At 29.1% G+C, this 11800-nt stretch overlaps 1 protein-coding gene across 1 annotated transcript; it reads left to right on the forward strand.

Moving 5' to 3' along the window:
* Window positions 1-305: 305 nt before the first annotated feature.
* LOC146724745 (uncharacterized) lies at window positions 306-1392 on the forward strand (the record flags this gene model as incomplete). Its single annotated transcript, XM_085489982.1, has 1 exon — window positions 306-1392. A coding segment is annotated over exon 1 (1087 nt), but the record flags the coding sequence as incomplete, so codon positions are not given.
* Between the last annotated feature and the right edge of the window lie 10408 nt (window positions 1393-11800).

Raw genomic sequence — 11800 nt, forward strand, 5'->3', positions numbered from 1 at the left:
GTATCTTTTTGTAAATTAATGCTTTTTCTTTGGTTTTTTATATAGAACATTTCTGCTATTTCTCTTTTTCTCGTTTGTTTTTCTTGATGCAGAATCACAGGAGAATCCCAACGGAACTCATGATCGTTACAAGTCCGATGCAAACTAACAACCGAGTGTGATGTCGTGTCTTTTTTAATGTTATTTTTATGTTCCTTAATACGTGTTTCTAAATGTCGCTTTGTTTGTCCAATATATGTAGGGCCCCCCCCCCCGATAAGGGCCAAGTCACAGTATTGATGAATCGGACTGACTATGTGGGGAAAATGAATTGTTTACTGAAAGATGTTTCCACTTATAAACCACTTAATAAAAATCCATTAAACGCTCTCAACGCAAAGATCACAACTTTATTAAAATCTTGGTTGGATAATGGACTCATAGATGATTCAATTTACAAACAATTGAGATGTACTAATGGCAATTTGCCTCGTGCCTATGGTTTACCTAAGATCCATAAAGTAGGTTACCCTCTTCGTATCATAATTTCAACGTTGGGAAGTCCGGTTTATTACATTGCATCTTATTTAGGTGAGATTTTACAAAATGCAGTCAAGAAACCTCGATCTCACATTAAGGATAGTTGGTCCTTTGTTGAAATTATTAAAGATAAAAACATTGATGACGATCATGTCATGATTTCGTTGGACGTGACTTCGCTTTTTACTAACACACCGTGGGAATTAATAAAAGCAGCAATAGAAAACCGTTGGGATGATATCTCACAATTTACTTCATTTAACATTGCACAGTTTTTACATGCTATTGACACGGTCATGCGCTCGACTAGTTTTGTTTTCGATGGAAAATTTTACGAGCAGGTTTTCGGTTCGCCTATGGGGTCTCCTTTGTCTCCAATTTTGTCTGATATGGTTATGGACGATTTGGAATCATATTGTTTGCGTCAATTGGATTTTGAGCCCTATTGTTATTTCAGATATGTTGATGACATTTTTTCAATTATTCCGAAATGTAAAGTGGAGGATATGCTTACGATTTTTAATAGTTTTCACACGAGACTAAAGTTTACGTTTGAATTGGAGAACAATTGTTCCTTAAGTTTTTTAGACACAAGCGTTATGCGAGTTAATGGCAAATTGACGACTGACTGGTTTCGTAAGCCTACGTTTTCAGGCCGTTATATAAATTTTCTTTCGAACCATCCGATGCGTTATAAAATTAGTGTGATCACAAGCCTCGTGGACAGGGCTATTTTACTCGCTGACCCTATGTTTCACGAGAAAAACATCATCTTAGTCAAACGAATTCTTCGTAACAATTGTTACCCGTTAACAGTCATAAACAAAATTGTTAACAGGAGACTTAGGGCGATTAAATTTGGCGGTAATTTTGGTGCGTCTAATCGAGATAAATTTGATACACGAAATGTTATAGTGTTGCCGTATATTAGAGATTTGAGCAAAAATATTACTCGTTGCATAAACAAAAATGGAATCGGTGTAGTATATACCGTTCCAAAAAAATTAGACACTTTGATAAAAAGAGGAAAAGATAGTATTGATAACTTAAAAAGAACCGATGTCGTCTATAAGATCGAATGCGCGAATTGCGACTCTACATATATTGGACAAACAAAGCGACATTTAGAAACACGTATTAAGGAACATAAAAATAACATTAAAAAAGACACGACATCACACTCGGTTGTTAGTTTGCATCGGACTTGTAACGATCATGAGTTCCGTTGGGATTCTCCTGTGATTCTGCATCAAGAAAAACAAACGAGAAAAAGAGAAATAGCAGAAATGTTCTATATAAAAAACCAAAGAAAAAGCATTAATTTACAAAAAGATACGGAGAATTTCAGTGGGATTTATGATCGCGTTCTTGAAGCTATTTAATATATTATATTGTCATATGTTACATATTTATTTATTTATTTATTTATTTATCTATTTATTTGACTTTGTATTGACGGTTTAAAAATTGCGAAAGACACAGTACTTTGGTTTTCTATTTCCTCAACGCGTAGTGACTAAGTTTCCTGCTAACAGTCAACATCTATTTATTTCGGGCTTACTTCTGTCAGTTATACATTGTTCATCAAAACAATGGTTAATTTTGTCGGGGGTTTGCTGTAAATATGATTTATTGTATTAATCTGGTATGTAAACATATATATTTTTGTAAATCTATAATTATTTGTATGATTAAGCGCATTAAGACTATATTTATATGTATATAATTGTTTATAGATTACTTGAAAAGGGCTGCAATGACAGCCGAAACGTTGTAAATTAAACTAATTATTTAAAATAAATTATTGCCAGTCTGGTCGACTTTAAAATTGGAGGAGAGTTTTTAATAATAAATATTTAATAAATATAGTATTTATATTTATATGTATTGTGATATATGAATTAAAAAAAAATAATGTTATATAGTATTTTTACTTTTGTTTATGTATAATATTTACTTTAAATATTCTTTTTTGTTTAATATATTTCTTTTAGATTATAAATTTTAATTATACACTTCATAAGTTAAATCATATTTTAATTAAAAAATTTAAAACAAAATATTTAATAAATAATATTTAATAAAAAAAGAAAGATATGAATAAAAAATAAAAATAAATCAATTTGTTTATTAAAAATAAAAAATTTCTATACTTACAAATTTAACAATTTTATAATGTTTTGTAGGTTAAAGCTTTTGATTTAATCCTATAAATAATATATTAAATTAATTAGTTTAATTTTTATTCAAATAAAACTTTATATTATATTCAAAAGTTATAGATTAGACCAATGCTTAAATTTTTATTTTATTTTGTTTTGAATAAAAAGTTTACCATTTCTGAATCATTATTGAACTTTCTTTTTCTGGGGAGAAATGCTGCTTTCGCAAGATTTTCATCGGATATGGTACCCGGTATAATTTTGACATTTGAGACATTCTCAATCAACAAGAAATTATATATATATATATACAGAGTGTAATTGAAATAACATATATGATAGTGTTAGATTCTCTGGCCAATTTAGAAACGATTTTTCCTCAGTGAAGATGTCGAGAAAGGTCATCAATTTTTACAAACTTCCAATTTTTATTATTACCCCCATAGCAAAAAATGTCACAGTGACATCACAATAAGCTCACAATAGAGTCACAAGGTGACAAAAAAATGTGATGTCACTGTGATGTCATTGTGAGATTATTGGAAGGTAACAGTGATATCATTAATCACAATTGAAGTGATATCATTGTAAAATGTCACATTGATATAACTAGTATATCACGAAATGTAACAATAAGGATAAAAAAATCTGTCATAGCAAGAAAATGTCACAGTGACATCATAAAGATGTTCTGCTGTGACGATAAAATATATATTTAATCGTCACAGCACAACATCTTTATGATGTTACAGTGATATCATCAAAAATGTCACATTGATATAACTAGTATATCACGAAATGTAACAATAATGATAAAAAATCTGTCATAGCAAGAAAATGTCACAGTGACATCATAAAGATGTTGTGCTGTGACGATCAACAATTAAAATTAGAAAAATAAAGTTTAATTTATAATATATTTAATAAATAATTTATATTTATTTATTTATATTTATTACTGCTATAACTAAATATATATTAGGGTGTCCAATTTAAAATAACACGTACACCACTTCAAATATCTCTTAAAATATTCATCAAATAAAGGGCATCATCTACTTTATGACCTCCTTTGAATCAAACAACTTTTATTTGAAATATTTTTCTTTAAAATAGTCGCGTTCAGCAGAATGACTGCTAAGTTGTCATCTTGTCAAGACTTGACGTTGATTTGTTCTAAAAGTAAAAGAATCAACACGTCACCGTTAATGGACGCTACTTAATGTAACCTAATCTTAAACAAATCATATATAGTAGGCCAACTGAACGAGCAAATAAATAAGGTGTAAAAATTTTTATTAATAGTTAAATAATTAAATTAACATTCCGTTACAGAATCGATATAAATTGTAAACGTTTCGACTGCACTACAGTCTTTATCAATACATAAAAGTTAAATATTAAAATACAAAGTTAAATGTTAAAAATACAAGTTAGTTTAAATAGTTAAATAATATAAATTGAAACGATTCTTCGCTGTTGACCAATAGATATGCAAGGGCGATTGGTCTGAGATGCCAAGTTATGCGACTTTGAGCATGCTACGGATATAATACGCGAATTAAATCAATGTCAGAGAAAATTAAAAAATCTTTCAACTTACATTATCGTTTTAACAAGTCCTTTTCCCCGATATTTCAAGTGTGTGTTGCGAAGTCTGAATACCAAATGTCAAAATAGAGAGCGTGATGTATTTATTATTACCAATGTTTTTTTCTAAATTATGATTCAGCAAATTTTTTAAGTATGTCAAAATAACTACTGTCTAACAATTCGGTGTCTGTATTTAAATTAATTCCATTTTTCTGTTCTTTAATGTGGATCATTTCAGATATTAGTCCTTTTATGGTAGTTCTTTTCGTGATCCATAATTTTAATATTGTCCCAGTCAAATGTATGTTGTTCGTTTAGAATGTGTTCTGTGACAACCGAATGTCTAGCAGAGTCTAATTTAATATTATTTTTATGTTCTTTAAGTCTCGTTCCTAACTGTCTTTTTGTCTGTCCGACATATGTGGCGTCACAATCGTTGCAATTCAATTTATAAATAACATTAGAATTCGTGGGGCAATTATTTTTGTCCTTTTGAACTTTTATGAAGTCATTCAATTTTTTAATGCAACGATATCCTACCACTACGTCAGGTCTTCTTATTGCTGAAGCAACTTTCTCAGATATTGATTCTATATATGGTATGACAAAATATTTAATGTTAGTATTAGTATTATTGGTATCCTGTTATATTGTTATTATTAGGCTTGTTAAATTTCTTAGTTGAGAGATTTTTTAATCTGCGTTTTATTTCTGTGAAAATTAGATCAAGAGGATAACCGTTGGATAGCAAAATGTTAATAGCTTTCTCTATATTTTTTTTGTGAAATTGCGGATGTGATAGTAATAAAGCTCTATCTACCAAGTTATAAATTGTTCCTATTTTATGACAAGTCGGATGATTTGAAAAAATGAAAGTAATCTACCTGAGAATGTCTTTTTGTGATACCAATCTAAATAAATTTTATTATCTATTACTTTGATCATTATGTCTAAAAAGCTTATACAACGATTATCCTCTTTTTTCAATGTAAATTGTAGTCTATCGTTATAATGTTGAATTCGTTCAAAACAATATGTAATATTGTCAGCGGAAGTGCATAAATAATGTCGTCTACATAACGGAAATAGAAAGTCATTTCGCAATTTAAATTACTAATTACCAATGTTTCCAAGTCCTGCATGACTATATCGGCAATGATCGGAGAAAGTGGGGAACCCATAGGAGTCCCATAAATTTGTTTGTAGTTATGTTATTAAAAGTGAAAAATGTAGAAGTTAGTATAAATTTTATCATACCTATGAATTCATTTTTGGGAATCTTTGTGTGTGACTCTATAAAATGCCATCTATTATTGATACCGTTTAATGCAAGATCTACGGAAACATTAGTAAATAATGAAACAACGTCCAATGAAACTATTATGTCGGTATCTTGTATTGTTTTCCCTGATAGAATGTTGCATATATCAAAACTGTTATTTACAAACTGTCCGCTCTAGGAAGGGCTATCTTTTAAAATTTTATGAAAGAAAGGAAGCAAATATATATAGAGAAGTATTTATTGAGAGAAACTATTAATCTAAAAGGAATATTTTCCCTTGTGGATCTGGGGAGGCCCATAGGCTTTAGGAAGAAGAGAGTCGCTTGAAAATAATATAATATTCTTTTTATGTGGATGAAAGCTTTTTTCAACCATTTTTTTAAACAAATATTGAGTTCTTTTTCTATTTTTGTTGATGGATTGGTTTTAACTATGGCTATACGTAGAATCGTCTTCTAAGGAGACGCCTCACCTTTTTTTATATAAAATTCTTTTCTATAGCTGCGACTGTAATGCTGCCTTTATCTGCTCTAGTAAATAAAATATTAGGATTTTGATTGCAGAATTTAATTGTGTCTTTATGCATGTGAAATAATTTTTCTTGTATGTCCGTTTTTTTGTCGTTATTGTTTAAAATAATGAAAATTGTGGAATGGCAGCATTACGAATCGAAGTAAGATTTCTGATCCCATTAGAATTGCTTTCTATATCTTTGACATAATGATCAAAGTAATAGATAATAAAATTTATTTAGATTGGTATCTCAAAAAGACATTCTCAGGTAGATTACTTTCATTTTTTTCAAATCATCCGACTTGTCATAAAATAGGAACAATTTATAACTTGTAGATAGAGCTTTATTACTATCACATCCGCAATTTCCAAAAAAAATATAGAGAAAGCTATTAACATTTTGCTATCCAACGGTTATCCTCTTGATCTAATTTTCACAGAAATAAAACGCAGATTAAAAAATCTCTCAACTAAGAAATTTAACAAGCCTAATAATAACAATATAACAGATACCAATAATACTAATACTAACATTAAATATTTTGTCATACCATATATAGAATCAATATCTGAGAAAGTTGCTTCAGCAATAAGAAGACCTGACGTAGTGGTAGGATATCGTTGCATTAAAAAGATTTTGGAACTGAACTTCATAAAAAGTTCAAAAAGGGACCAAAAATAGATTGCCCAGCGAATTCAGTAATGTTATTGTATAAATTGAATTGACAACGATTGTGACGCCACATATGTCGGACAGACAAAAAGACAGTTTAGGAACGAGACTTAAAGACATAAAAATAATATTAAATAGACTCTGCTAGGACATTCGGTTGTCACAGAACACATTCTAAACGAACAACATACATTTGACTGGGACAATATTAAAATTATGGATCACGAAAAGAACTACCATAAAAGACTAATATCTGAAATGATCCACATGAAAGAACAGAAAAATGGAATTAATTTAAATACAGACACCGAATTGTTAGACAGTAGTTATTTTGACATACTTAAAAAAAATGTGCTGAATCATAATTTAGAAAAAACATTGGTAATAAATAAATACATCACGCTCTCTATTTTGACATTTGGTATTCAGACTTCGCAACACACACTTGAAATATCGGGGAAAAGGACTTGTTAAAACGATAATGTAAGTTGAAAGATTTTTAATTTTCTCTGACATTGATTTAATTCGCGTATTATATCCGTAGCATGCTCAAATGTCGCATAACTTGGCATCTCAGACCAATCGCCTTGCATATCTATTGGTCAACAGCGAAGAATCGTTTCAATTTTATATTTTAATATTTAACTAACTTTGTATTTTTAACATTTAACTTTGTATTTTAATATTTAATTTTTATGTATTGATAAAGACTGTAGTGCAGTCGAAACGTTTACAATTTATATCGATTCTGTAACGGAATGTTAATTTAATTATTTAACTATTAATAAAAATTTTTACACCTTATTTATTTGCTCGTTCAGTTGGCCTACTATATATGATTGTTTAATTTGTAAATTATACGAGCCTTTCATTAATTAATTTTAACCTAATCTTACCTAATCCCAATGCAAGCGTGACCGTGTAGGCGCGTACACGTTGCCAAAACGCTCTGCAGCGTATACGCAGTCTGTTGGTGTACCCGCACGTGTTTTTTATTTGCATAAGAGGACATTTTGACTCAAAATAAGTGATCTCAGAAGATCCTTAGCAATAAGAATGATTTAACAAAGTGAAAAACATCAACATAAAAATTAAGGTTAGTATATACAATATTTTTATCTTATGTTTGTCTTATATTTTTTTCATATTTATTGTAACAAGATATCTTTTTTTCATTGTATATGTATATTTAGGAAAAAAAATATATTTTGTGAAAAATATGGGTCGCAAACGAAAACACTCAATATTTTATAGTGCAAGACATAAACGAAGATTAGTTGGGAAGAAAACAGTACAGATATGAATATGATAACTCATCAGACTGATTCTGCGGATTCTATGGCAATAATTATAATAATAAGATCAACTAAATTTTTGTTGATGAGAATGCTTCGTCTTTAGGTGATTCTGATAAAGTATACTCAGATAGAAATCTAAATCGATATTATGATGAAAATAATATTAAACTTTTTGAATAAAATAATGCCTGTATGATACAAAATTACACGGATGCAAATAAGCTGCAAGCTATAGTCGATAACAATTATGAAAATCTGTGTTTAAATGATAACGAAACTTTTATACATGACATAAGTAAATGGGCTATTGAAGAAAAGATATCACTCAAATCACTCCGTCACCTTTACAGATATTGCAAACACACACTAATTATACTTTGCCTAAAGATCCACGTACATTATTGCAAACTCCTAAATCAACTGAAATTATACAAATTGAAAACGGAGATTACTGTCACTTAGGTCTCGAAAAGCTCTTCTAAAAATTATTGAAGAACGTAAAAGATTGAATTTTGCTCTTGATCAAACATTCAATTATTTATAAATATTGATGATTTACCTATATATAAGTCTTCCACAAAGAGTTTATGGCCAATATTATGTGCAGATAATATTATAAACAATTTTATTGTCATTGCCTTATATTATGGTGAAGGAAAACCAAAAATGCAAATGAGTTTTTAAAATGTTTGTAGGTGATGCTATTGCTTTATAAATAATGGGATTTGATTATGAAGGGACCAGATCATAAAAGTCGAAATTAAAGCAATAATTTGTGACGCTCCTGCTAAATCATTTATTTTAAATGTAAAAGGACACACTGGATATAATAGTTGCACTAAATGCATTATTGAAGGTGATAATATAGAAGGACATATATGTTTTCCCATCAACATCTAATAGATGTTACGTAATGATAATAAAGAATGTTTTACCTGGATCCTATAATCTTGATTATCAAACTGGGTGACACAATTGTAAAATAATATACCAAATCCTAGGCTTACGTTACAATCATGCCTTGCCCTCTAGATTATACTGCACCTGCTATGTTTGGGTGTTATGCGTAAACTTATTATTTTTTATGGCTTTCAGGACCACTTAAGATAAGATCTATCAAATTCAGGACAAAGAAAAAATTTCTAAGAACTAAATAAAGGTACGCAATTATATTCCTTCTGATTTTGCTCGAAAACCAAGATCATTAAAGTATATCAAACATTGGAAAGCCACAGAATATCGGCAATTTTATTATATACAGGTCCTATTATATGAAAAGAATACTACATACAGAAAATGTATATTTAAATTTTCTAACATTACATGTAGCAATCACATTCTTGCACATCCTACTTTAACATATCAAACTTCTATTATAGAATATGCAGAAAATTTATTAAAACATTTGTAAAATCATTTCAAGTTATCTACGGTTCTAAATATATTTCACATAATATTCATAATTTATTACATCTGTGCTGCAAGACGTAAAACAATTTGGTGCTCTGGATAAATTTAGTGCATTTAAATTTGAGAATTATTGTCTACGTTAAAGAAATTAATTCGTAAAACTAACCAACCATTACAGCAATTAACAGAAGATTTGCAGAAATTGAGACAATACATAATAATGAAACATTCAAAATATATTCAAATTCATACGATATGGAAAAATGTTTTACACGCTCTCTTGTGATGGTCCTATTACGAAAGATTTCATTTCTGTACAACAATATAAAATTTTTTTGCAATAATCAATATTATATTAACTGTGATGATCCAAAAAATAATTGCATTCTTTTGAAAATGGACAAATAATGTCAATTTAAATTTCATTAAATCTAATGACAATAAATGTAGCTATTGGCAAAAGTACTTGTGTTAGTGGAAGATTTATATACACCAGCCTATTTCGTCATTAACTTTAAATATTGGTATCATGTCTGAATATTCTCATCTTCAGACATGGGAGTTTGATAAAATTAGAGCAAAAATGTTGAAAATGCCTTATAAAAAAAATTATATTATATTTCCGATGTTACACACAACTGAATAATACATGTTTAATATTAATTTGCATTTGTAATTAAATAATTAAACGTAATTATAATACTCTAATATAAATTGCAAATTATTATATTATTATTATTATTATTATCGTCACATTTTTATCATATTATTTACATCATAGATTATTTATAATTTCAATGCTGATCAATTTTATTTACAGTTATTAATGGCGGGTATAAATTGTGGAGTTCGAGATGGTTTACAAATTTTTCCTTCTGGAATGGTTAACTGAAAATAATCAGGAATGTAACTGGCCATCATATACAAGTCAAATTAAGGATAAATAAAGCATTATGGAAAAGAATATCTCCTTCTGATGCATTGGCAATTAATATACAAACTATCCGTCATTTCTTGGTCAGCACGCGGTAGTAAATCATCAAAAAGTAATTTTATTTTTTTATATCAAAATTATACTAAATTAAAATTTATAATATATATGTTCTTAAAAGTATACTATTAAATTTAACATTTCTAAGTGATATTTGATTATAACACTATATAAAAAAAAAATCTAATTTTAATCTCAGAAATAAATATCTTTTTAGCGGTCTCATATAAATTAATATAAGTATGCCTGCTTCTTCTAATCGGGCAATAGAGCCAAGGAAACGAAACGAAAAATTAATTAAACGGAACTGTATCTCAATTTGAGATCTCAAAGTTCCACATATAAATTAATTTCGAAACTTACATATGGAGAAATAAGCGAGAAAAATATAGGTCCGAAAAGTCGCTGAAGCGGGAATCGAACCCGCGTCTTTCACTTTCCGGGCGACTGCTCTTACCAACTAAGCTATTCAGACCCTTTCGATCCTATATTTTTCATTTGCCTTTTTAGTAGATGTTAAATATTGTTAATATTGTTAAATATGTTAGTAGATGGGCTAATCACGGCGGTATTTACTAACATCTACTAAAAAGGCAAATGAAAAATATGGATCGAAAGGGTCTGAATAGTTGGTAAGAGCAGTCGCCCGGAAAGTGAAAGACGCGGGTTCGATTCCCGCTTCAGCGACTTTTCGGACCTATATTTTTCTCGCTTATTTCTCCATATGTAAGTTTCGAAATTAATTTATATGTGGAACTTTGGGATCTCAAATTGAGATACAGTTCCGTTTAATTAATTTTTCGTTTCGTTTCCTTGGCTCTATTGCCCAGCTTAGAAGACAGCATACTAATTTTTAATATCAAAAATTGTTATACGTTTTACTTTAGCATACATATGATAAAGCTATAGACAAACTTAAATTAGCTGAACAAATATCCGATATAGATGGTGATGATGGAAATAACCTCAAAAAATCGAGATATCAACGAGCAAAAAAAATACAGGTTCATCTCCTGATAATTCTGATACAAGCGACACAAGCATCAATAAATTAAAAACTCGCAATGATTTAGAGTTAGATAATTTTCCTAATACACACCAAAAGCTTTAACAATAAATAACGAGCAAAATCTGTGAAATAAAGACAAACCATTAATACAAGGTGATAAGAAAATGAATCGAGTAAAAAAAATTTCAAGTTCTTCTGATAATTCAGATAGAACTGACACAAGCAATGATTTAGATGAAAGCTTCTAATATATCAAACGATTTAACATAAAAGCAAAATGACTTATGAAATAAAAAAAACCACTTATTAAAAAATTATAAGAAAATAACTAAGCCTCCGATACAAATAAG

This window comes from Nylanderia fulva, unplaced genomic scaffold (assembly GCF_048542155.1).
Source record: "Nylanderia fulva isolate GAGA-0341 unplaced genomic scaffold, ASM4854215v1 Scaffold1189, whole genome shotgun sequence".
NCBI classification, from domain to species: Eukaryota; Metazoa; Arthropoda; class Insecta; order Hymenoptera; family Formicidae; genus Nylanderia; species Nylanderia fulva.